This window comes from Sinocyclocheilus anshuiensis, unplaced genomic scaffold (assembly GCF_001515605.1).
Source record: "Sinocyclocheilus anshuiensis isolate Anshui unplaced genomic scaffold, SAMN03320099.WGS_v1.1 scaffold546, whole genome shotgun sequence".
Classification (NCBI taxonomy): Eukaryota; Metazoa; Chordata; class Actinopteri; order Cypriniformes; family Cyprinidae; genus Sinocyclocheilus; species Sinocyclocheilus anshuiensis.
This window is the reverse complement of record NW_015542451.1, coordinates 1,725,699-1,752,693: the sequence shown is the minus strand read 5'-3', so window position 1 is coordinate 1,752,693 and position 26,995 is coordinate 1,725,699. Positions and strand designations below refer to the sequence as shown.

At 37.4% G+C, this 26,995-nt stretch overlaps 4 protein-coding genes across 4 annotated transcripts in view; 2 read left to right on the top strand and 2 right to left on the bottom strand.

Moving 5' to 3' along the window:
- The window catches only part of g6pc3 (glucose-6-phosphatase catalytic subunit 3), an 8,344-nt gene extending 6,293 nt beyond the window's left edge, over positions 1 to 2,051 (bottom strand). Inside the window, exons 1-5 of the mRNA XM_016493145.1 lie at positions 1,666 to 2,051; positions 825 to 931; positions 619 to 709; positions 418 to 536; positions 198 to 339 (exon numbers count right to left, since the gene is read on the bottom strand). Coding sequence (XP_016348631.1) covers positions 198 to 339; positions 418 to 536; positions 619 to 709; positions 825 to 931; positions 1,666 to 1,883 — 677 coding nt within the window. The 5' untranslated portion in view covers positions 1,884 to 2,051. The remainder of the gene's footprint in view (positions 1 to 197; positions 340 to 417; positions 537 to 618; positions 710 to 824; positions 932 to 1,665) is intronic.
- Positions 2,052 to 2,842: 791 nt separating this feature from the next.
- On the top strand, positions 2,843 to 14,603 carry lsm12b (LSM12 homolog b). The gene is made up of 5 exons (XM_016493147.1): positions 2,843 to 3,047; positions 5,538 to 5,671; positions 10,427 to 10,536; positions 11,658 to 11,784; positions 14,350 to 14,603. Exons 1-5 carry the CDS (start codon positions 2,876 to 2,878, stop codon positions 14,440 to 14,442), a joined length of 636 nt encoding a protein of 211 aa, XP_016348633.1. The 5' UTR covers positions 2,843 to 2,875; the 3' UTR covers positions 14,443 to 14,603.
- A 2,173-nt stretch (positions 14,604 to 16,776) lies between these two features.
- LOC107693679 (slit homolog 2 protein) lies at positions 16,777 to 20,187 on the top strand. The gene is made up of 2 exons (XM_016493144.1): positions 16,777 to 17,230; positions 19,119 to 20,187. Exons 1-2 carry the CDS (start codon positions 16,958 to 16,960, stop codon positions 19,902 to 19,904), a joined length of 1,059 nt encoding a protein of 352 aa, XP_016348630.1. The 5' UTR covers positions 16,777 to 16,957; the 3' UTR covers positions 19,905 to 20,187.
- Positions 20,188 to 21,304: 1,117 nt separating this feature from the next.
- On the bottom strand, positions 21,305 to 26,668 carry tmem101 (transmembrane protein 101). The gene is made up of 4 exons (XM_016493146.1): positions 26,479 to 26,668; positions 26,053 to 26,233; positions 23,916 to 24,062; positions 21,305 to 22,069 (listed from the first exon to the last, which is right to left on the bottom strand). The coding sequence occupies exons 1-4, from the start codon at positions 26,607 to 26,609 to the stop codon at positions 21,761 to 21,763; spliced, it is 768 nt and encodes a 255-aa protein (XP_016348632.1). The 5' UTR covers positions 26,610 to 26,668; the 3' UTR covers positions 21,305 to 21,760.
- Between the last annotated feature and the right edge of the window lie 327 nt (positions 26,669 to 26,995).

Below are 26,995 nucleotides of genomic sequence, written 5' to 3'. Positions count from 1 at the left end.
ATATATATATATATATATATATATATATATATATATATGTGTGTGTGTGATAGTTTGAGGCCCAATATGTTATGATTAGGGGTAGACAGATTTGTCATTTAATTATAACAAATGAGAAAATTTAGAAAATAAATGTTTTAAACTAAATAAATGTAATGTTTTCATACAATATTTACTCAATATAACACTGTACCCACCAAGAAAGATCAACCCCAATCTTTTGCAGGGCACCATGCATTAGAAAAGCTCCAAGGAGCAAAGTCAAGCTGAAGCGAAAGAAGAACAGCAGAGGGTGACATTCAGGCACAGTCCTGTTCAGAACAATCCCCAGCAAGACCCCTGTGGAGAGAGTGCATAAAGATACAAATATAATATAATTAATATAATATAATATAATATAATATAATAATTTCTGACCTGCCAGAAGACCTGCAATGACTTGATGTGGGAAGTGAGCTAAGATGAAGATTCGAGAGAGGCCTACACATGCCAAAAATACTGCATACAACAGATACGGCACTGCAGCTAATATCTTACTGTGAGAGAGAGATAATTTAGTTAGTTTCACATATGAATAACTAACATTTCTATTATATCACGAGAGCCTTAAAGACAGACCTGCCTGTGCGAGTGTGAAAGAAGGAGGCTAGGAAAGAGACGACCACCCACCAGACAGCACCAGTGACCATGGCATGACCGGACGGACTGCCTGAGAGAGACAGATGAGGAATCGGTCAGTCAGCAGCTCGTTTCAAATGTCTTCACATCTGGAAATGGTTCAGGTAAAGTGATGTGTGATAAGGAGGTTTACTTTGCTGCTTTACCTGGGCCGGTCTCACAGGTAGACAGGAACTGCTGGACTTTTGGTGGGTTTTTAGAAAACAATCCAGAATGTCCAATCCACCAATAAGGCCTCTCGCCAAACAGGATCCTAACATAAAATGTCAACATGTGAAATCATGTAAAATAATCTTAATAAATATAAATAATGTAAATATTACTAGGTTTTATCCATTTGTCAGCAATACGTTTTTAATAATTTTAAAAATAATGTAGTATGATCACTTATTCTTTTATATATTTTAATAAGTATAAATCAGAATATATCCGTTACACTGAATGACGATGGAACATCATTTCACCCATATTTTAACGTTATTTTCACAACAGTTATTTGAAAAATGAAAGTAGACTTTACTTGCGTTTAATATGTTTTATGCAAGTATAAAATCACTTGCAAATCATTTGTAAATTTAATTTGATTCGGACACCAAAATGAGACATCCTGTCTTTGACCCATATATATGATCACTTTGAATGCATTTAAAATGTTTTTTTCCCCATGGAACATTACATATATATATATGTATGTATGTATGTATGTATATATATATTTATATATGTCAATATCAATCAATAGTGCATTTAAAGTGATAAATATTATACATAAAGTGATGTATTATATTATATTACAAACGTGTATACAAAAATGTATACAGTTCAATGAAAACAGTACTAATAACACTAATAATAATTCAATAGAAATCATTTAATATACATATTACATATAACAACTTCCTTATAGACATGTAGATATCTATTATTTGCTCTGACATTCATTTCAGCTTCGCTTTCCGACATCCCAAGATGCAAAGCAATGCGTACCATTTGAAAACCAAATTAAGCCACTCTGATAAAGCTGCTACCCAGAGAACAGCGATGCCGGTCCGTCGGTGCGTGTAAAACACCACAGGAAAGACCAGGAGCACTGCAGCTTTCGGGTCTCCCAAATGAGAAGCTATTAGCCAGAAGTCCTCGTAGCTTCTCGTTCTCCGCTGAAGCTCCTCCGCCATCCGAACGCCTTGGCGGTATATGGTCTCCATTATAGGAAGATGAATAAACGTCAACCAGTAAAATTAAGATCCCTTGTTCATCATACTATTATCTTACAGCTCACAGATACAGAAACTAAAGCGCCTGGCAAAGATGATCCTGCGGCTAGTAATCTGTCAGTTGTTTTGTTTGTTTTGCAAACTTCCACGTTACCGCCGTTACGGTGGCCGCAGTGGGACAAACTTCACTAAAACGCATTTTTTAAATGATATCGCTTGAATGTAGACGTAATATTTCGTTATATTTGGGACCTGTAGTCGTAATCTTGTTCAAATATTTGTACTCATTCGATCTTCGGACAAACTTTTTATATTTTTATCTTATATTTATTGAGTACATGTTCAAAGAATATTTGCAGAATAATGTTAGAGATGGTGCTGTAATAATAAATTGGGCCAGTAGTAGATATATCCACACCGTATGTGATAAATGTACTGATGTAAATACATCAGTTGATACTTAATTTGCCCTTCTCTCTCTCTCTCTCTCTCTCTCTCTGTTATTTTGGACTGACTTTAAAAATGGACAAGATAGACCTTTTCTGAAAAACAAAATTATTTTAATTTAGTTCAATTAAACTTTTTATTTATTTTGCAAAGTTTTATATTCACGAGTCAAGAATAACTAAAAAGAAAATAATAAAACAACAACAACAACAAAAAAAACTCAAACATTATCAAGATGTGCTTTGATGAAACCCTTCCAAACATGAAAATACAAAATAAAAATATAACGAATGAAAAAAAAAATTCTAAAGCTTTTCAAATGCATGTAACTGCCCAAATCTTGTTTATTCCGTATTTATATTCTGTTTTATATATGTTATGTATCTCACATTCTCTAAATTGTTAAATAATGCTATGCACTTTTTGTTCTATATTTGACTGTTATTCCTAAGCGAAATACAATTTAAAGAAACAATAAACTGGTCCCTTTCCTGTCACCTGACGTGCCTCTGCGTCGTACGTCGCCACGCCGCCGCATGCGTTTACGTAAAGCTTGCGCTCCGGTTTCCCTGGCGGAGAAGATGGCGGCTCCTGGACCGGGGGAGTATTTCAGTGTCGGGAGCCATGTCTCTTGCCTCACCTGTTTAGGCCAACGTTTGCAGGGAGAGGTGGTAGCTTTCGATTACCCGTCCAAGATGCTGACTTTGAGTATCCTTTATTCCTCGCATATGTGCGTTTAAACGGCCGTTCTGTGAACTGAGGCTCCGTGCGAGCGTGTTTATGTGTGCGCTAGTCGCCTCATTCAACGCCTGTTCTTGCTTTATTTACCTTCTGTGTTGTGTTCGGACACGATCTGCTTTGTTTTCGCTTGGGTTCTTTTTTGCTAAGTTGATTTGATGTGGGTTCATAGTTGGAAACGTGTTAGAGAAGTGTTGTTTGTGGTTAGCGTGTTGATTAGCATGTCCTCGCCACCGACAGTATTAGCATGCGCGCTAAGCTAATGTCTTTCCAGTGCAATAATGGCAGCTCTCACAGGACATGTAACACACAATATCAATTCTTTGTTTTTCATTAAGTGTTATTTAGGGAAAATACGCCAGGCTGAGTATCAGCCACTTGGTTTTCTCACAATACATGAGGGATTTAGCTCTACTGTTCTCAGATGAGTTAACGTTGTATCAGACCAGATGAGTGTTGACACCCTGTGACCTGGCATGCGTGCAAGATTCAGGCTTTTTTTTTTTAAATAATTATTATGTTTTGGAAAGTACTGCCTATATAACATGTATTTAAGGCTTTACGCCTGTAATATATTTATAAAAATCAAAATTAAAGTTTGCACGTGCTGTATCATATTTAATATATCAGGCTATTATTGCTCAGATACTATGATGTCAAGTCACCTTTATTTGTATAGCGCTTTATACAATACTGATGATGCTGTGAGAATATTAAGCCCATCCGGAAGGAGGAAAAACACCTCGGTTTTATTCAGAGGCTCAAACTGAGTAAAAATATGCAATTTGGTGCAGATGTCGATATTATAGGACCAAAAAGTGAATGATAGTCTGATGCTTGTAATGCAAATCAATGAGATCTTTATTACAGACTGATTGTATAGCTAAAATGATATAAATATCAGTTGTTACTCTATATCTGCCAATAATACGTCTTGGTGAGCTGATGTTGAAATGCTTGGTTTTATGATCAAAGCTCTGTAGTTTCAAAATATATAATGCAATGCGATCCAATGTTGATTGAGAGATGAACAAATCTAAAGCCTGATGATGATCATATTTGCTACATTTTAAAGGGGTCATATGATGCAATTTCAAGTTTTCCTTTCTCTTTGGAGTGTTACAAGCTGATTGTGCATAGATAAGATCCCTGAAGTTGCAAAGATTAAAGTCTCAAAACCAAAGAGATATTCTTTATCAAAGTTAAGACTCTGCCACGCCCCCCTAAAACGGCTCGTTCTAACACGCCCCCACATGTCTACCTCACTATGTGGAAATATTAGCATAATGCCGCCCAAATGTGCACGCAAAGAAAGAAGGCGTGGTTTCAGTAACCGCAGTTAGTGTTGAAGCAGCATGTCAGGGAGACGCTGTGTGTTTCTAGGCGAAAGCAAAAGCACTTTATTTGGCCTTCCGAAAGTAGATGCATTTAGGAATCTTTAAGATTACTTACAACAGAACAGCAATGCATTTTATGGACGACCGTTTCGTGAACCTAGGAGAGGAAGTAATTCTGACTTTGCTATGACAATCTGGCGCTTCTGAATCAGCTACTGTTTTGTTATTAGTTTAAGTATTTGCTATTGACTGTTCAAATGCAGAGTTTTGTGCATCGTGCGTGCGTGCGTGCGTGTGTGAGAGAGAGAGCGAGAGAGACCAGCTTCATCACTGTCTCTGTCACACGACTCTGTTCCCCTTTCGGGCTCTGTCATAGAGGACCTACAATAATGTACAGTATTTGAAAAATAATGTGTTTTTTGAACATTAAAGCATGTCAACATATTCTGTTACACCAAATACACCAAATAATGATCTTTAAAAAAGCATTATATGACCCCTTTAACATGATAAAAAAAAATAATAATTTGTATGGATACTGAATTAAAACAAAGTTTTCATCATGTGGATCATTTAGAGGCTTTAGAAATCCATGAATAAAATATCAGTATGCATTGATTTAAGGATAGATTGAATGGCTAAGCAGCATCTGGGGAGTGTGTTTGTGAGTTTTTCTGGTGTCTACAAAGATGGAGTCTGATTTTGACTTGTTCATAGTGATTAATGAGTTAGTCTGCTTGTCACACAAGCGGTTGACCTTCATACATCTAGAAATCCCACTTAAGTGTGACCTTTGATGGTTTGATTCTTTGACGTATTCAGCCTGTCATTTGTCACTTTTTTCCCCCCTGTCTTATGTTTTGTGGGCTTGCTCAACCAGTTACTCATATTGGTCTCATTTGTTATATTTTCTATTTTGACTCTTTACTCGTTTTGTGTATGGGCCTTAAAATAATTATCTAAACTTGTGGGGACTGTTGAATCAGAGCAGCAGAAGGAAGTGCTGATTTCCCAAAAAAAGGTTTCAACAGCTAGCTATTTCTTTTTTTTTTTTTTTTTTCCTTTCGACATAATCTTGACTTCATGTCTTCGTTTGGTTTTTCCTTAACCCTTCTCCTCCCAGAATGTCCTTCCTCCAGCGGTAAGCCCAACCTCAGTGACGTCATCTTGGTTAACCTAGCCTATGTTTCAAATGTGGATGTTATTAATGACCGCACTGAGACTCCTCCTCCTCTAGCATCCTTGAATATTAGTAAGGTAAGCTCACATTTTATGCTTAAATCATATTGAGAACCAAAGGTGTGTGGTACAGTCACAATTTTATATACTAGTATGAGTCATTTTAATTCATGGTAAGGCTCTATATCACAGTATAGTTGGTGTTAGGGGTCGACCGTTTATCGGTGCCGATATTAAGCATTTTTGATTATCGGTATCGGTCATTTTCAAAACCGATTCGCCGATAAAATAACTTACTTTTGAAACGCGCTATTTGGCTCTGATGCAGCCTGTCAGAACTCACCACTCTGTGGCCTAAAGCAATCTCCGCCCATCTGATTTGTTGGGAGTCACGAGTCCGACCAATCAATGCGGAATTCACTCTCACTCCGAAAGCACTTGCTAACTGGAGCTGCTTCAGTGATCACGCATCAGTTGTCTCTCAAAGGTAAGGCAGCAGCAGACGTTGCTTAAGTTGCAATAAATCACAATCCACTAACGTTACTGAAGTTGCAAAACACCTCAGTATTATCTATGATTTCCGCGATGAGGACAGAATCGCGGAATCCAGTCATATAAATGGAATTTACTGTATGACGCGGAATTTGTCAAAGTTTGGATGAATTAATCAAAAGAAGGTCAGTACACTTAAATAGAGTCAAATACATGAACAACATCTCCAGAACTGCTCTGGCTCCCTCTGAGAGTCACTTTGAGCATTTGCAACCCTCTACATTGCGAGTAAATCACTCGCATATGCGACTGAATCTTCACTCTGGGCGACTAAATGATAACTAATATTAGCCAATGGCTAATAAATTCTCAGATTTTAATCGCCAGTATGTAAGTTGGAGGCTAATTATAAGTTTAACACAGATATATTTTTACTCGCCGAACTCTGACTGAGCGCTTCAGAGTTTCACTCTCCATAAAGAGATCTGTGTGCTTTTTTTCAGCTCATCTCAATGGATGCGCAGCGCACCTTGATTTGACGTACCGTAAACTCTAGTGTAAAGGTGCACGACTCACCGTCACTTTGCTTTTTTTCTCGCACGCAAAGAGGGAGAGCGAAAGAGGGTTTTACATACTATGCAGAATTGACGCGCTACATGTAAACAATATTTTTTGTTGTATTTTCCTGTCAAAATAACGGAGTTTCTTTGGAATTCTTCAGCGTTTCAGCGAATCAGTTCAAGCAAACGCACACAGCCTGATTAATATTCATGAATCCAGCAGCTCGTTTATCCTTAGTGCGTTTTATATTGTTCTTAGTTGAATTTGTAGTATTATTATTATTATTATTATTATTATACCGGTGTATGTCGCTTAAACAACGTTCAGAACGCGACACTTTTTTTCACTGTTGCACTGTGGTGAGGGAACAGCTGTATGTGTTACTAAGCATGAAAGTTCCGAAACTGAAGCTGTGGAACTAATAGAACGTGATGACACAGAAGAACTCATCCACAATATCTTTAGCACTAGATTTATCATTACAAAGCATTTTCGGTTTCGGTTTTCGGCCAAGTGCATCCAGAATTTTCGGTTTCCGTTTCGGCCCAGAACTTTCATTTCGGTGCATCCCTAGATGTAAGACTACATGTTTAATTTAATTTAAATTTAACAGTAATTTACTTTCAAATGCCCCAATTGCTGAATGGTCTGCACAACTTTTTAGTACACTTTCAAGTTGCACTGTTCAAAATACCTGTAGTAGCACAGCAGTGCATACCTGTTTACATTTAATTAAGGTGGACTAGATTAGACTGTAATACAAATAGTTGAGTTTGCCAGGTGCATACAACATTTATGACAGGTTTTCATGAAAGTGTTGGTCAGTTTGTCTGCTTGACAATCCCATTTTGCACTGCAACAATAAAACTGAAGTGAGATAAACTGAGAAACGTTTCTTTTTAGTTAAAACAGATGTTGTCAAAGTTTTCCTTTGGGGATATAATTTGAAGTTGGAAAAAGGTAATAAATTGCAATATATTTAAAATCGCAATAATATTGTATCGTGACACAAGTATCATGATAATATCGTATCGTGAGGTCTCTGGTGATTCCCACCCCTAGCAAACAGCTGTCATTATCGCAAACGATTTCTTAGATTTCATAATTGTACGATTATATCGTCTGCGTTAATTGTTTTGCATAGCTTGTCAGTGAACTACGGCTCTGTGTAGTAAATGCTTCTCCATCTGAAAGCACGTGATGGAGATTTACTACTAATCACAGAACCGGCTTTACTGACAAGATGTGCATGACAATTGCATTCGATTAATCGTGCAGCCCTACTATATACACAGAGTTTCGTTGTCTGTTTTAAATCTGCATCTTAAGCAGCCTCAGTGTCAAAACAAACAGCCCGTGCTGTCAGTGATTCCCCTCTAGAGGCCGCTCTCGTGCTGTATAATGACAGCGGAGCTTCTCAGCTCCAGCAGTGGACGCAACCCGGAAAAACTATCGCCATGGATTTTTGCCGATAGTTCCAGCAATATGCTCTGCTCACATGCTCTGATAAGAATAGCTTTGTAGGACTGTACATTATTTGGATAATTAGTCAAAAAAAAAAAAAACATATCTGATTCTGTTACATAGAAGTGAATGAAAATAATATATTGATATTTAATATTAAGGTAACACGAACAAACAGCACGAGGTGTCAGTGATTCCTCCTCTAGAGGCCGCTCTCGCTCTGTATAATGACAGCGGACGCTTCTCAGCCGCTCGAGCAACGGACGCAACCTGGAAAACTATCGCCATGGATTTTTGCCGATAGTTCCAGCAATCAACTATCGGTGCCGATTAATCGGCAAAACTAATCAATCGGTCGACCTCTAATGTTAACGCCTATTGTACTTGTTAAAAAAACTTGGTACTTCAACTTAAGGTGTACTCTGTACTCAGAATCTGTCTGACTTTCACACTCAAGCCTTTAAAGCATCAACTTAATACACGTTGTCGTCTGTTGGTGTGGATGCTAATATTGTTATCGTTAGTGTTCAAATTCTTATTGCAAATGGGCCTTTACTTAATTTTCCATACTTTATTTGGTTACAAACCAAAAGATATGATTATTCTTGACAATAAATCTGTATTTAATATTAAGGTAACACGTTTCAATAAGGTTCCATTAGTTAATGTATTAACTATCATGAACGAACAATGAACAATAAATCTATTACAGTATTTATTAATCTTTCTTAATGTTAGTTAGAGAATACAGTTATTCACTGTTAGTTCATGTTAATTCAGAGTGCATTAACTGTTAACAAACACAACTGTTGATTTTAATAATGCATTAGTAAATATTGAAATTAACATGAACTAAGATTAGTAAATGCTGTAGAAATTCTGTCCAGTTTTATTGTTACTTTCAGTAAAAGTGTGGTTATTTTATTGGCTTGTTTTTTTTTTTTATTCAGCATCATTAAAATTGAGTTAAATTTAAAAAGTATTACAAAATTACTTTATATTATTGTACTCGTTAAAATGCCCCGATACCACACAGCATGTGATAAGCGCCATATTCAAACAAAGAAACACCGACAACAGAGCAACTGACAACAGAATGGAGTTAAGGATGTCTACTACGAAGTATATACATGCAATGAATATAACGTTAAACATTCAGTATTAACGCCTGTATAGCTGGTGTGCGCCCAAGAGAAACTGATATTTTGAACTGGCAATGGGAATTTTCAGGAATATTAATAATAGATTTTAATTAAAGTGAACAGTAAATTAATTGTTAAAGTAAAATGCATGTGCTCCAAACTCCACACTTGTCCACTTAGTAATACATTTATCCATATCAAATGGAACAGATATATATTTTGGTACGTTACACACAATAATGACATTTTGTGGCAATGACATTCCGTGATGCTGTGAAAGACAATATATACACACCTGTGACTGTATGTCAATTAAATTTTTATGCCACACAAGTAAGGGAAGTTTAGTTTCATTTGTTTGCAGCAAAGTATGTTTTTAGCATTACTAATATCACTAATAGCCACGCATTGTTATCTACCACCACAGAAGACATGTTATTGCAGATTTTGCATCAGTTGAAACATTTTTACCATTGTACAGTTTATACACTCCTGACATCCAGCCATCAGCATTGCTTTACAGTTTATTGGTAGACAGCTAATACTGCTGTTTTAAATTGTAAGTATTTGTTCCATGTTGCATGTTCCATTTTTTTCCCCATCTATTAAAACCACTTAAGCTCAGGGCGTTTTTTGGTATTTTCGCATCGCGATTCTATCGAAGATAATTCGATCTGTGATTGTCACACAATGAACTAATCTACATCGTCAAATTCCTGAGAATGAGAGCTTTCTTGTTATATATGACTTGACTTTTTTGTGAAAAATATATAAAATACACATTCTTCGTAAAAATTATTCGCAATGGTTAGGCGGAAATTCGTGTGTGGGACGAATACATTTCTAAGCTTAATTTTACTGCTTTATGAATATAAAAACCAAAAGGAATGGTATTCTTTGTAAAGAAGACACTCCAAGCTTTCAAATGAACCCATATATGGGCTGATACCATATAAGGAAGGCTATGTAAATGAAGCATAAACATTTTTAACGCGATTTTGGACCCGTATCCGGGTCCGCAGAGTTTAACTGGTTCTGTTGGTTTCACATAATCATAGTGGCTTGTAAAAAAAACATTTCACACATCATGTACCAGATGAACATGTGATGGTAAATAATACAAGATGGAGAAGATCTGACAGTTTTGACTTATTTTGACGTGTTTTTTCCACAGCTTGCCAATCGGGCAAGGACAGAAAAGGAAGACAAGTTGTCCCAAGCCTATGCAATCAGTGCTGGGGTGTCAGTCGAGGGCCAGCAATTATTCCAGACTATACACAAAACGTAAGATTTGCCAACTTTACATACATTGTGAAACCAAATGCATTGATTAACACTTTTGGCTGAAGTTTAAAAGCATGCGAGAGGAAGGCTGCAGTCAGATCTGTAGCCTAGAAATGGTTTTCTTCTACCAGGTCCTGAATTTTGTTTTGGAAAATGGGGGAAATTCCCCCTTTATCTTATGGGAGGATTTTTTTAATTTGTGGGGGTGTTAGGGTATTTTTTAGGCATATTTTTACACTACAATCATCCAACCTAAATGTTTGTGTTTTACAATTTATAATGTTGATGATTCGTATTTATATTGTGAGGAAGATACTTAAAAAAGAACTTTGATTTCAAACTCTGAATTGAATATATTTTAACTAAAAAAAGACAAGTAAACAGTTAGTAATAAAATAAGAATAGATAAATGACAAGCAGTGGCACAAATACAATAACAAGATGCAACTAAAATGAACTGTGCTTTAAGTTTTTCAGGTATGTATAACAGTAATATTCAGGTACAGAAATACCACAGAAACTGAATAATCTGTTTAACGTTAAAATAACACAGGTTAGTCTTCAATGCATAAATAAACATTTATGACAGACAGCAGCAGGTATATTTAGGTTGCTGTCTCTTTAAGACCTCATGCACAGATCTAACATAAGTTTTGTTTCTCAACTGGTTACGTTCACTTAATAGCCTATATACCGACAATGTTTAGAATAAATCGACTGTTTACGTGAATACTCATCAAGATTGGGCATTTTGACAATTTTGTATGTATTTGGCCGTTTACGTGCAATAAGGCGCAACAACTTCTTTCTGTAGTCGCGATGAAATGATGCATTCCGTCTTCTGTCCCAAGAGTCATGTGGAAATATTTACGGGAATTTCCCTCATTACAAGTGTGGAAAGTGAAGGAATCGGTAGAATTGTGCAATCCCACGGCGAAATTTAAGCCCTGTCTACATTCAACAAGGTGGTCTCCCTTTGTGGGGTCTGCCATGATGATTGAATTAAAGCACAAGGTCAAGTTGTTGTGATTTCAATAAATGCAATAATTTGATCATGTTAGATGTTGTTGCTCACAGTTGGTGTGCTCGTCTAGAGTTTGTTGTTTGATCTCTTTTTCTAGCATCAAAGACTGTAAATGGCAGGAGAAGAACATCATTGTTATGGATGACGTCGTAATCTCACCACCGTACCAGGTGGAGAACTGCAAAGGCAAAGAGGGAAGTGCTCTAAGTCATGTACGCAAAATTGTGAGTATCACGCAGTATCTTTCAATTCAGTAGTATAGTTTTCATTTCAGCAGTGTTACTCCTTCTCCTCCAGTGGCATCCATAGGGTTTACAAGATGGACAATATTGAAACAAAAGGTAGCAGTCATTTTTAAGTTCTCTCAAAATGCAATATATTTCAAATGTATCTCAGACTCCTGACAGTAAAGTCGTTCCATTGGTCGATGCTTAAAATACATAAAATGGCAATTGTTAATCAAGTCTCCTAACAATTAAATTGTAGACAACAAATATGATGCAGTGCCGCCATTTGATCTACAAGTGCTTTTTTGTGACATCAAACACTCTCATCACTGTGAAATTGGCATTGCCGTGTCAGATGGAAAAGTGCAATAAAATGCATTGCCCACCTTTGTACTGGTGAATCTGAGGGCGAGATATGCCTAGTCATATTTTCTTGTCTTTTCACCACACTGGATGCGGCAAAGTGAACATTGCAAATCCAATTGTCCTTTCTGTCAGAGAGCTGGAGTTCGTCAGAAATAGAACGGGGCATCAGTTTACTGTCATGGATTTGTCGTGTCACTGGGTTCTATTTCCTTTTGTCACGTCGCACTGCTCGTAGACTCGTTGTTTTGGTATTTGTGAATCTTAAGTGTATTCATCATCTGCTTTATGTACCTGGCACTGGCAGTATTTTCACAAACTTGTAACTTACATGCTTAGAGCAGAACCATGCATCGTTCGTTTATATTTCTACATGGCTCCCTGCAATACAACTGATTCTTCAATCGCGCCATCTAGTGGTCTGTTATTGATTCAACCACAACTTCTACAACTGATAACGCGCTCAAGCGGGTACTGTGAGTCATGATGAGGTAATTAAAATGTCAAATTAATATTTTGCGTTCAATTATTTACTTATCAGGCAAGCATGATAAGTGGTAAAATTACACAGTGTGGTCTTTATCACCCTGCAGAGGTTTCTTTTGCAAAATAATCTGCTGACTGTGCACTATCCCTCAGCCTTGCCGCACCCCCCAGTTTGGGAACCACTGCTATAAGGTGTTTTAAGAGAGCTAATGTTGTGAATAATTTATCCATAAAATGTCTTATCACTTATGTTTATTTTGTTCAATGTCCATATGACTTTTAAAAGGAGATCTTGGGCAGAATGATGAATCAGTTACTTTTTCATACGGCTAATTACATGGTGAATTTAGAGTGTCGCTCTGCCTGTCATCTCATTTTGTATGCCAAATATATTTATTTGTATTGTAAAAAATAATTGTATAATAATTGCAATTGTACAATAGTAATATAATTGTTCGATCAAAGCCTACTGATTAATCAACGGTTAGTTGATTAATCGTTCCAATAATCAATAGATTAATCGATTATCAAAATAATTGTTTGTTGCAGCCCTATGTACTATACATTAGGGTTGGGCGATGTCTACAGTGAAACATCGTGATGGACGATGACATCGGGGGGCGGGGCGGGGTTAGGGGTGTGCCCGAAGCGTGAAACAAATAACGCGTTCTATGGAGCCACTAAAAGGTTAGCCGCTTGCTCGCGGTACCCTGTTGCATTACAGTACATGAAAGTTCACTTACCACATACACAGAGTAAGGAGAAATGTCTGATAGGACGATGGCGAATGATTTGCAGATCCTGAGCACCACTGACAAACATCTAATCTTGTCAAATGTTCAGTAAGTTCTGCCGCTCCATAGTATAGAGTCCTTGTGATCGCGAATCTCAAAATTGAAAGTGAAAGTAAAAAGAGAGCGCGCAATCGAAAGCGGTTTCAATAGCGGCTCCCTGATGCCCGCAATTTATATACAGTCGCCTATACTTACCCAACGATATAATTGCGAGAAAAATAATTGAAATATTTTTTTTTATCCACCCATCTCGTAGGCTATTTATTCCCTTTAGGGTTTCCATAGTACACTTCATTTCCTTTCCGAACATGGAACTGGGATGCGGCAGATTGCGGGAGAGGGGGTGGTGGTGGGGGGGGCGAAGGAATCACGATGTCAGCTTAACATCGTGATGTCTGTCAGCCATCGGCGATGGACGATAGCATCGTCTATCGGCCCAACCCTACTATACATTCATATATGCACTATTTTACATATTCCTTTTATATTTTACTTAACCTGTTGGTGGAGTCATATTTAATCTCGGTTTGAATAAATCTGTCATGAAAAATTATGACCGCCAACAAATTGGAAAATTTCAACAAATTGGAGCACAAACTGAATTATATAATTAAAAAGTTGATATCAAAGCCGCCTTATGTGCAGTTGAAATGTTTGTATACAACAAAGTTTTTATTTGAGTGTTGAATTTCAAAATAAATATCAATTGAAATTGAATTAGATTTTTCCTTATTCCTTCCAAGTGCCCTGTAAACATATATTTATGCTGTTTTGCATTAGAAAGCATGTATCAGTTTAATTCTGTCTCTGAATAGGCTGTTAGTACAATGAATCGATGGATAAGTGCCTGATGGTGATTCCTTGTATTCAGCTCTCATATTGATCACTTACCATGACTTGCTTGTCTCTTTCTTTTCAGGTTGAGAAACATTTTAGAGATGTGGAAAGCCAGAAGTCGATGCAACGTACACAAGCACAGCAAACACAGAAGGACTCGTCTTTATCCTCCTGAGTGGGGGAGTGGGGGGGGTGTATGGCTCATCTGGGGAGGGCACCACGGGCATCAAGGGCCTAGCAGCTGGTCGAAACCAGCGCTCTTCTCCCCCTCTGCGGCGTAGTCCGAGGGTGGATGCACCAAGGGCCTAGGGTCTGGAAGATCAACAAAAGAAAAAATGTTTTAAGGAAAAGAACGTGAGAGTGAAAAGAGTTCATTCTAAATTAGACTTTATAAAGATAATTTAAAACACCAACCATCAAACAAACCATAGTTTCTTTGACTAACTTACAGTGTCTTATCCCCTCTCTGCCCCTTCTTCTTCCTCCTGTGTTTCATCTGAAATAGCTTCATATTTTCTTCTCTCTTACATCCCTCCTTCGCCTTCTATTCCATTTTGTCAAAAAAAATCAAACCAGTCAGAAAAGCTTGTTAGCTTTTACTTTTTATGCTTTTTTTCTTTCTTTTGGCTGATTATGTTCTACAATTGTCTGCCCGTTCTGTATTTTAAACAAAATGTGACTTCAGTGCCACACGTTACAAAGGACATTTTCTAAAATAAAAGTAACAAAAATTCTGACTGTAATACTGTACTTTCAGTTGCTTTTCAGAAACTTTGAACACACTATGCTTGCAAAAGGGGTAAAAAAAAAAATGTTTGGTTTAAATGCTGAAACACTGTTTTACGGGTTCTAATCAAATAATGTTTGATTTGTTTTGCAAAAACCACATTAGTTAAACTTCCTATGGGGAGTTCCTTAGATTAACAACATTGGTATGCATCTGTTCTGTAAGCCGTACATGGAAAAGCTGGATAACCTTCTACATTCTTCAAACCAGTATACCACAATGCATCAATCCCTAACCCTAAGTTAAACGTGCATCATTAGCACGTTCGCTCTTACACAAATTAAGGCCTTAAAAAGGTCTTAAATCAGAACAAAGTCTTAAATTAAAGCCATGGCATTACATGTTGCATGCTCTGCAAAGAATAAATGGTTTCTTCAGTAAACATCCTTAAATCAAGATATATTTACTTAAGAGATCATATCTTCGATATATATATATATATAATAATTTTTTTTTTTTTTTGATGAATTAAAAAATAATGGAGATCTTTTAGTGGTTGTTTTCAAACTTTGAAGCGTTAATACAAATTGTGTTCCATTTATTCCTTAAATTTGCTTTACTTGGTTTTAAAAAGTCTTACATTTACCTTCATAAAGCCTGGAAAAACACTTAAGTTTTGTTTCCCATAATATTTTTAACAATTTTTATTTAGTAGACAGTGTAGATTATATTCTGGCCTACTATTCTATGCCAAAAGCAAGCATTTATTCTCTAGTGGCATGTTTCTTCTTGGAGTATTTTTAGAAATCGGAAAGGAAATGTAATTCTAGGTGCCTGTGTAATTAGAATATGGTTTACTAGGCACATATCTAAAATATCTTTAGCTACAGACTGCTGGCAGCCTTTGGGTTAATTACACAAACAGAGTTTCAATGAATTATTTATCACTGCTATGTGAACTATGAAGGGTTTTGACTTCCCTTGACCCTATTATGGCGGTGTGAAAAGGTCTTGATCTTGAATAATTAAGGATGAAGGTTGGATTATTACTGTAAGTAATACACATTGTTCCATTCACACCGCTGGAACCGGTTTCCATCTCTAAAAATACCACAATGTAGTACACGTCAAAGGTTTAACATGGTGTAAGACGCTCCTTGAGGTTTCTATTGAGATCTTTAGAGGAGCGCATATGCTTAAGTGTAAGACTACACGTCCTGCTTCTAAATTGATGGACCGTTCAATGAATTATTCAATATGTACCAAGTACTCTTGTTTCTTGAGTGATGTAGTGTGCTTTGAGGATAAATCAAGTCGACCTCAGAGACTTCAAAGCAGGGTTGCATGTGAGATGCTCTCCATCCAGGTGCAGAATTTAAAGTGTTCGTGTTGTATTTCTTTTTAAATAGTGAAGCAAGAACGAAGGGTGCAGGTGTACACCATACACAATGTAGTATTTTTCAGTTTTCAAGTTAGGGTAGAAATCTGATGGAATTTGTTGAGGAAATATGACTAAGGCTTGTTTCTGCTCAACCAGTGACTCCATATTCGTCAAGACCGACTTGTGGTAAGTACAATTAGAGCTGTAATTTCTATGTTGCTATAAGCACGAATGAATGCCTTCACAGACATTTGATCTATGCACATCTGTCCAGGAAGAAAGTTGACCAACATAAAAGCGAATAACTTATTCTGACTGTGAAATTATAAACGGATTAAAGGATTTGGAGCTCTTTATATAATTTGACTTCTCATGCCAAGCCACAAATCCTTGTAGATCTAAGACTGCAAGCTGTTTGAAAAGGCATCATAAATGCACCAAATATACCAGTTGACTCTACTTTTCAGCTCAACATGACGGTTCTGCACTGAGGACGAACAAGACCAGTGTGCTTGTTAATCTAGAACGTCTACGACCATTTCTTTCTTTTTTTGAATGGAGACTCTTTAAGCTGTGTTGAAGATGCTCTGCATCGTATTTTTACCCATCACTTTCCTCATCGTGGGGAGCTCAAAGCTCTGCCCTCATCAGTGTTCTTGTTACGACGCATCTGAGCTAGTGGACTGTCGATCCCGAGGGTTCACTCACATTCCCCACAGTATTCCACATGGCACATGGCTCCTGGACCTCAGTGGGAATAAGTTGTCGGAGTTGAGGAGTACCTCCTTTACTGGGATATGGGCTCTCCGGGTCCTTCTGCTTTCACAAAGCAACATGCAGGTGGTGCATTCTAAGGTGCGTTCAGTTTTGCTTGTCTGCAAATTTATTTTCCCACCTACTCTCTTAAAAGTGAAGATTCTTTATTGGCATCAGTGGCTCCATGAACAAGCCTTATCCATGGAATCTTTCAATTGCACAACAGTTTATTTTATAGTGGAAAATGGTTCTTGAGATTACTGGTTACTGAAAGGTTTTTGGGGAACCCAAAATGGTTCTTCTACACCAGGGATGCTCAAATCTGGCCCACGAGATCCACTTTCCTGCAGAGTTTAGCTCTAACCCTAATCAAACACACCTGAGCATGCTAATCAATGTCTTCAGGATCATTAGAAAATCACAGGTAGGTGAGTTTGATCAGGGTTGGAGCTAAACTCTGCAGCGCATTGGCCCTCCAGGGCAAGATTTGAGGAACCCTGTTCTACACTCTTAAAAAGAAAGGTGGGGTTTCCCCAATATGGGGTTTTCACAACAATACCATAGAATAAACACTTTTGGTTCCTCAAAGAACCTTTCAGTCAACAGCTATTAAAAGAACCATTTTTTTTTTCTTAGTGTGAAGAACTTTTTGATAATCTAAAGAAGCTTCCCACTATACACTTTTTAAAATAAAGGTTCCAAAAGGTTTTTTTTTTCTTTCTATGTGATGCCATAAAAGAACAATTTTGGGTTCCCTAAAGAAATTTTTAGTGAACAGTTCTAAAAAGAACCATTATTTACTAAAGAGTGAATAGAAAGGTTCCATGGACGTTAAGGGTTCTTCACGGAACTACAGTGCGTGCATAATTACCATGCAAGTTGATATTCTGATCATTTTATTTCCAAGCACATTTTACCAATTCCAAACCACATCAATCTAAATAACTACTATTCATTTTGTCTTTAATCATTTATAAATTTTATATAATTGTCTATGAAGGATGGAAGTGAAAAACACCTTATAGTCAGGTGTGCATAATTAGTAAGCAGGTTTTCTTTTACAGATAAAATGAGCCAAAAAGAGATGTTTCACACCTAATTCTTTCACCTTAATTCTTTTGCAGTTAATGTGTCTTTTCTTCTCCACCAGTTTTTTTCTAACCTTGCTGACCCAATGAGTATTTCGCTCTACTATGGTCATGCCTTAACTTTGCAATTTCTAGTATTGCATCCTTCTCATGGCCATTTAATAATTTTTGACTTTTCAGTTTGTTAAAATCTCTTTTTGGCTCATTTTATCTGTAAAAGAAAACCTGCTTAATAATTATGCACACCTGAATATAAGGCTTTTTTTCATTTCCATAATTCACAGACAATTATATATCATTTATAAATGATTAAAGACAAAATGAATAGTAGTTATTTAGATTGATATGGTTTGGAATTGGTCAAATGTGCTTAGAAAAACAATATGACCAGAATATCAACTTGCATAATAATTAGGCATGCACTGTATAGATGCCCAATAAAGAACCTTTTTTCTAGTGGATGTTTAAGGTTCTGCATGGAGCCATTTATGCCAAATAAATAACCTTTTATTTATAAGAGTGGAATCTTTCCATTCTGCAAAAAGTTCTTACTATTGGAAACACTAAGAAAAAAAATGGAACCCAAAATGGTTATTCTCTGGTTCTTCTGTGGACTACAAAAGAAGAAACTCAATGAAATGTTTTTGATTACTCAATGAAAGTGTCTAATGTTGTATTGCACCCTCATTTTATGGACAAAAACATTTGAAACATCTTCAGAATATCTAATGTGTTCCACAAAAGAAAGCAACTCACAAGTTTGGAACAATATGAGGGTGTTGAACGATTATAGAATTAAGTGAATTATCCATTCAAAATGTATTCCTCTACTTCTATTTTGGTCTTTAAATTGCAGCTTTACAGGATCATTAGTTGAACGTGCCATGTTTCCGTTCCAGGCTCTTTCCTCTCTGACCTTCCTGGAAAAGTTGGACCTGGCTTACAACGAGCTCCGTGTCCTTCCTCCAGATTTCTGTCAAGGGTTGACCACTCTTAAAGATCTCAAGCTTTCCCACAATGCTCTGGAACGCCTTGAGTCCCACTCTTTGGAGGACCTAGAAAGTCTCGAGAGGTTAGATCTCAGTCACAACCACATTCAGGTTATCGAAGTTGGGGCATTTCGTGGACTTACCATGCTAAGGCACCTTAACCTTGCATGGAATCAATTGACAGTCCTCCAAGGAGGCCTGCTCACTATGCAACAAAGCCTTGGAGTTCTTTTCTTGAACCACAACAATATCTCCAAGATTGAAACGGAAGCTCTGGCCCCCTTACAAACCCTCAGCATTCTGAACTTAGAAGCCAACCAGCTGAGAAGCCTGAAGTTCAAGATGTTCCTAAACCTTCAGACGCCCAGCACGCATCTGCAGATGTCGGAGAACCCCTGGACGTGTGACTGTGAACTTCATCGTGTCTTCACTAAGATACTCCATGTCAGGCATCTCCACGTGGACGATTACATGAATATCACGTGCCATTCTCCGCTCTTAGTGGCTGGAGCATCTCTGGGTTTGATGCACAGTCAGCTGTGTATCGCAGAAACAGCCACTGTCCTGATCATTACCGGAACTGTGATTGTCACTGTGGTGGGTGCCTTGGTTATGGCAGAACGCAAGCGCAAGAAGCAAAAAATGAACCTGGAAAAACAAGGAAACGATCCTATGCCTTGGGAGTCTCGCAAATGAAGAAAGTCAGCAGCTGTTAGCAATACAGTCTTATTTTACACAACAGGTCTTCATTTTTGTGCATGTAGTACATATCCATATTCACTTCAACGTGAAATCAAAACTGAACCTATTTACTTTCCCAATACATGTTCCTAGTCTTATTATGAATGGTCATTCTTCATCAAAATATAAGAGTGCTGCAGGGATGATGCATTTATGTAGGTCAAAACCTAAAAACAAGCATTTCAGCACTTCTGGTTCCATTTGTCCTGAATGTTTTTTTTTTTTTTTGGTTAAATGCCTGAAATAGTCCGTGATGAACACGAGCTCAAGATATTTTTTACGTTTTATTATACAACATAAAATACATCAGTATTAGCCCCTTGTGATTTTCTTAATGCTTTTACATGTCTTGAAAAAGGCGGTTGCTAACAAGTGTTTAAATCTCTTATATTATTGTGCTCTTGCAAACTATTTAACCTCAAACTTTTACAGAAAATGTTTTTTTTTTTTTTTTTAATACAGACTGAAAAAGTTGTCAGAAGCTTAACGGTGGGATGTTGAAGTCATGTGACTGTGGTGTAGTTCCTTTATAACCAGGTTTAGCTTTCTGGCAATTGTATTTAGGCTTCAAAATGAATGATAGTTGTTCATTTTGAAGATTACCATGCAGAACAAAAAGTGCATGAATCGTAAAATTTTGTTTGTAAAAGAGCTTATTTTTTGCAATAATCCAAAAGCCAGTGGAAAAATGTTTTGATGAGGGAACCATGTTGGCCTATACAAAAATATAGCCTCACTTCAGCACTCTAACTTACATAATATGAATTCAATATGGATATTTTCCTTGCTCTGAACAATGTTGCATTACTTGTTTGTGAACTCTGTCATCCCTTGATCGTGCTAATTGTAGAAAACCTGCTAAAGGAAATTAGAGTTTGTGTGTCAGTACTCAAGTGTTCGGTAGTGATCTCAAGCTAAATGACGCATGAAAAGCCACAGAGAAGGTTTGTTTACCTTTTGCAACTCAATACCGGGAGCACCAACCTGACCTTTGGGGACGGCCTGTCATTTTATTCAGTTACTTTAAATATGCATAAGTGGATTCTAGTAAATAATGCAGTATTGTGTTCTGAACCATCATTTTCTTGTTGACCAATTTATTTGCCGAGTTGTTCAGAGAACTTAGATTTGAAACTATTGCTTTAGTATAAGTTTTGTACACTTTGAGTGATGATATTTTATCAAAATCTATCTAACCATCTATCCGTTCATACATCCATCTATTCATCTGTTTATCCATCTGTTCATACGTCCATCTGTCTGTCCGTCCATTCATCCATCCATCCGTTCTTCTATCCATCCATCCATCCAGCTAAAACTGCTATGCAATAATCAAAAGATTTTGTAGATTCCGTACAAAACATTTTTAATTGACATTGTGATGCTTTTATAGAAGTTGTATAAGGAATGCAAACTAAATACAAGCAGCAAAAAATGCAATGGCATTTTAAATGTCGGTAACATGGGGGGGGGGAATCCCACATTACTATACAGCTTAAGAACATCAAAACTGACAATAATGTGTTTCCAAACTACCCTTAATTCACCATTCAACTTTAATTTAACATTTAAGACTCATAGTCGTTCTTAATTTTTAAATAATGCATTAAAAATGGAAACAAACGAAACGTAAACAGTCTTTTGAAGACTTTGTGCTTGCAGATTCCAGAGCAAGCTGGGAATTGTATCCTCAATACCTTTGAGTGCACTGTCAGTTTCAGCACATTATTCTCTTTATCTTCAGCAAATGCTCCCATGAGACACATGCTTGTCCTAAACACTGCCTGTACAGAGCTCATGTCCCTGTATCTTTAGCTGTCTGTGGCTAGAATAAGCACCGCTCCGAAGATGCCGAGGTTCTGCCCGATGAGCTTCATCTGGTTCCAGAACTCCACGTGGCAGGTGCGGTGCCAATAACCGATGTTGCCGTCAATGAACAGCACAACCAAAGGTAACAGAACTGCCAGGATCTGGGAAGCCACTCGCACATAGCAGCCCGAGAGGTAGGAGAGCGCTAACACCCCGAACACAACCACCAGGAACTGGACCGTGATCTCACCACCAGGAATGTGGTCCAGGTAGGCCAGCCGGTCTTCCTTACTGTGCTGTAGTGAGTAAACCTGGAGGGGAAATAGTGTCAGTGATGTTAACCCTATAAAGTCTACAATCTCATATTTAATATGCACATTTCTAAGGCTTCTAAATGATCAAAACATTGCTGAGAAACCTGTTGCACACAATCTGCTCCATGCCTTCTGTTGTCTGATTGATAGTTCAGACTTTTTTTTTTTAATCAAGTAAAAGTTCTTTTAGTGTAATTGTACAAACGTCCACCTTCAGCTCGTGCTTCACGTGTCTTTTTGCTGTGAAACCTTTACTGAGATAAATGTAAAGATAACATATTGTTACTAATATTTCAAGATGAACAGTTACTGGACTGAAGCAACTTAAGTTTACTTAATTATCTATACATCATTTTTTTTAGAAAAAGCATGTTTTTGAGGAATGTTTATTTGTTAATCTCTCAATCATTTTATTGCATTGCAGTTATGTTTTGCTCATAAAACTAAGCATTAAATGTCATCTTAGACACATTATTGAGAGATATAGTGACAACTGATGTTTAAATAATTTTTATGCAAGTAGTCTGCTATACTGTTATAAAGGTCTCATTGATTTATGTTGCAAGCATTAGAATTTTATCTAACTTTCTGGCCATGTAAATATCAACATCTGCACCAAATTGCATATTTTTGCTCACTTTGGGCCTCTGGATGGTGTTTTCCCCTCCATATTCTCACTACATCATACTATACGAATCATAAAACCCTGATGTATCAAATATGATAAAACATAAATTACATATGCAAACCTTTTTTATATATATATATATATATTTTGTGACCGCTCAATCAAAATTGAACAAATTTATTTATTATTTCATATATCAAGCTGCAGCTATTAAGATATTAAAATTACAAAATAAGTTTATTAGTTAAGGTTTAATTCGTTTTAATTGAATTAATAATGCTTAATTTACTGTACATTAAAGTAGTGCTTAAAGGGTTAGTTCACCCAAAAATGAAAATTCTGTCATTAATTACTCACCCTCGTGTTGTTCCAAACCCGTAAGATCTTCGTTCATCTTCGGAACACAATTTAAGATATTTTTGATGAAATCTGAGGGCTCTCTGACCCTCCCATAGACAGCAAGGTAACTACCACGGTTCAAGGTCCAGAAAAGTACCAAGATGATCGACAAAGTAGTCCGTGTGACATCAGTGGTTCAACTGTAAAGTTACGAAGCTACGAGAATACTTTTTTGTGCAAAGAAAACAAAAATAACGACTTTATTCCGCATATTCGTCTCTACTGTGTCACTTTGGATGCGCGTTCACGACAGTACCATGACACGAGCGTGTGGCGGTGCTGACCCAGATCCGGCGTGTTGACGATTAGCTTCGTAACTTTACAGTTGAACCACTGATGTCACACGGACTACTTTGTCGATCATCTTGGTACTTTTCTGGACCTTGAACCGTGGTAGTTACCTTGCCATCTATGTGAGGGTCAGAGAGCCCTCAGATTTCATCAAAAATATCTTAAATTGTGTTCCGAAGATGAACGAAGGTCTTACGTGTTTGGAACAACACGAGGGTGAGTAATTAATGACAGAATTTAATTTTTGGGTGAACTAACCCTTTAATTGAAATAAGTGAGCCTTGTTAATGATTTTATATATTCTTAGTTAAATGCATACATATAGTATTTAAAAGAGCAACTTTTATCTTATAACATATTTTACAACTGATAAGTTTAATTTATTTCTACAGCTTTTCCAGGCCTGCAAATCACCATTTTAAAATTCCCTAATATCCCTAGGTTTTCCATAACTGTGGGGATCAAACTACAGCACGGTCTGATCTGGTTCTGTGAGACTAGCAGTGATGAAATGGACAAACTCACCATACATATCAAGTAAATCCCCAGGAAGACCTGTCCGGTGGACTGCAGTGAGCGTGTGCGAGGTTTCTGTCTGTAAACCTCTCCTGCTCCACTGGCCAGCACCAGAAACCCTCCTATGATGGCCATGGCTCTGGAGTACATCCTCACCTGCGGCGGTTATGAATACATACATTGGAGGTGAACGCTCTGGCTGGTCTCACATTCATATGAATGAATCTAAATTGTCTACATTTCCTCAAAACAGAATCGAATTACAAGCAATGGGTGATTGACATTCCAACAAAGCTTCCTTTGACCGCTGTATTACGATCAAAGAGAGATATTACGGCAGTTATATAACACTATATTGCAGATGGATAATCCCTTGGGTGGACGTGATATGAAAAATGGATTTGCATGAGCAGTCAGAGACATAGGAAAACCAACAAAAGCAGAACAACAACTAAATGTGTAATTTGTTAAAATTCACAGGTTAATTTCCATGTTTGCAACAACACATTAACCAATGGTGTGAGTGGGTTGAGGTCGGACTACGTGTTTTTTGTAGGCCAAAACCTGGACACAAGCATTTTAGCAATTCTGGTTCCATCGTCCTGAAATCAATGTTTTTTTTTGTTTTTTTTTGAGTTTCTGTGAGGTCTGTGGTGAACACAAGCTCAAGATATTTTCATGTTTTATTCTACGACATAAATCGTGTTCATAATCATACTCGTGCAAACTAATCTAACTCAAACTTACAGGGAAATTGTATTTAAATACAGACTGAAAGAGTTTCGGAAACTTGGGAGAAATTAAAGCGGTCACAAACTGAGAAATTAAAATTCCCTTGATCTTTTGACATATAAGAAGAGGTCATTGTTCTATAAAAACATCCTGTAAGTTTCAGAACTCAAAACTTTCCCATTAATCTAAAAGCAGCTTATATTGAAGCCAATCTGCCAAAACGACAGGTTGTAGAATGTGACACTTTGTGATGTAATAAGGGCCTTTCGCACCGCAGGAACCTTTTCATAGTACCAGAACTAATTGTGGAACTACCCACTTTTTGGCATTTTCGCACAGCCGGAACTGGGTGCGATTTTAGTACCGGACTGCCTTTTTCGAGAACCAAATTAGCTCCTACTCCGGAGCAGGGTCTAACCAGCACAACTGGTACTAGCCGTGACGCAAGCAGACATTGATTGGCCAAACGCGAACGAAAACGCCCTCACCCACCATGATTTAAAACACCGTGTAAACATACTGTAAACATTGTGTCAACTTATTTCGCAAGTATGGAGAACAGCGATAGATGGACGGACGCTGAAGTGCAGGCACTTGTAGCAAATGTAGCACTGCCAGTTGTCGTTGGAGATTCTTAGTCCTCCTTTCCATTCTTTCAATCGCTTTACGTATACGTCGACATTCCATGTCCATTATTGTGAAACCCGCGAGACACAACAAACACACAGCTCCGATCACAGCGTCCTTCATCCTCCTGTTGTTAATGTTGTTCTTCTTTGTTTCCGTTGTTGAACGCCACGCACAAATGACGTCGCTGTCGACCGGCTTACGTCACTTCCTAGTACACACTGTCAGTGCGAATGCAACCCTTTAAATAGTACTGGGAAATAGTTCGCGCAAAATCGTCCCAGTACTTTAGTACTGTACATTTAGTTCTGGAACTAAAGCGGTGCGAAAGGCCCTATAGTGTGGCTAAACCCCGCCTCCGCAGAAGAAGATCAACTCCTGCTTCTACATCACTGCCAGTTTAGCCCCGCCCACCGATTCTACATCACATTAATAAAAAAGGCAGTTCATGACCCCTTTAAAGTCATGCAATCTTGGCATAGTTCAATTATAGCCTATGTTTAGATTTTTTTAATACTTTGTGTTCATTTGTGAAGCTTATCATGGTGCATAAGAACTAAAAAAAAAAAAAAATCTGCAATAATTCAAAAGCCAATACAAAAAAAAATAACCAGGAACCAGGGCAATGTGAACAGGTTGGCCTACAAAAATACTAATAAGGCACAGCACAGTAATTACTTGTGCAGTTCTGTTTGGCGCCACAATAACAGATATTACACTTCAACAATACAAGTTATACAAAAATGATTCCTTTTTGTTCAGATGAAACCAAACTGTATGTTTTCACCTTCAACCAGTCTGCATAATGGACCTGTCCACCCACATAGGCCACGTATGTGCTGAGGGCCAAATGAATGGCAGCGGCCAGAGCGAACCATCTTCTCTTCACCCCAAAGGACATGAAACTGGCACACAACACTGCAGCTCCTAAATCTAAGTACAGGTAAGGCACCTGGATGTCTGGCTTCCTACAAAGACAAGAAACAGTTGTTTAAGTCAATGGATATTAGCTACATTTAAGATGTGGCCAACTTCATACGGTTAAAAGCAGTGGAAACTATGGTTGTCAACTCTTTGAGATGCACAAACACCACTGCCAACTCCAGTTCAAACACGAACGCTTTCATTGTTAATGTTCTTTTGTTCAACTGCTGCATGTCACGTGTGTTTATACTGCGTCACTGCAAGCATTTAGTTGGGTTTTTTCACGTACCGTTTCACATCCGCTCGCTCCGCGAACAGCATCAACATGCTGAAGCAGTTCCAGAAGCCGAACCGGGTCAGAATAAAAGCTCCGAACTGAGAGAAAAATCTCAGGGCTTTTTTGCGGGTTGCAGCAGCCATGGCTCAGGATGGCGGAAGTATCATCTCCTTCCTAGGGATCGTGAATGAATCGCTGTTTTGAATCGAATCTTTTGAAAGAATCAGTAGAGCGATTCTGGTGTCGTAGATGTCAACGAATATTAGTATAGTTTAATATAAATACAAATTACACTTAGGTCACACTTTTTTATTTTCATTTTCCTTCTAAATGCGGATGTTTAACATTGTACAATTTATGCAAATAAATAAATAAAAAATAAACAAAACTATAGAAAGGGGTAATAGCCTAATGTAAATATAAAAATATAAAATAAATGCTTAAATACATTTTTATTCAAAGATTCTAGTATGTCTATATTTCTGTTAACAAAACCCTACATTTGCGTGTTTTTTTTTTTTTTTTTTTT

Bases quoted from the DNA above. Each gene is read 5' to 3' on its own strand.
- lsm12b (XM_016493147.1), top strand. From the start codon at position 2,876: ATGCGTTTACGTAAAGCTTGCGCTCCGGTTTCCCTGGCGGAGAAGATG. The intron at 5,672-10,426 runs GTAAGCTCACAT...TTTTTTCCACAG, and splicing joins CATCCTTGAATATTAGTAAG to CTTGCCAATCGGGCAAGGAC. The intron at 10,537-11,657 runs GTAAGATTTGCC...CTCTTTTTCTAG, and splicing joins TTCCAGACTATACACAAAAC to CATCAAAGACTGTAAATGGC.
- LOC107693679 (XM_016493144.1), top strand. From the start codon at position 16,958: ATGCTCTGCATCGTATTTTTACCCATCACTTTCCTCATCGTGGGGAGC. The intron at 17,231-19,118 runs GTGCGTTCAGTT...TTTCCGTTCCAG, and splicing joins TGCAGGTGGTGCATTCTAAG to GCTCTTTCCTCTCTGACCTT.
- tmem101 (XM_016493146.1), bottom strand. From the start codon at position 26,609: ATGGCTGCTGCAACCCGCAAAAAAGCCCTGAGATTTTTCTCTCAGTTC. The intron at 26,234-26,478 runs GTACGTGAAAAA...TTGTCTTTGTAG, and splicing joins GAGCGAGCGGATGTGAAACG to GAAGCCAGACATCCAGGTGC. The intron at 22,070-23,915 runs GTGAGTTTGTCC...TTTCCCCTCCAG, and splicing joins GGATTTACTTGATATGTATG to GTTTACTCACTACAGCACAG.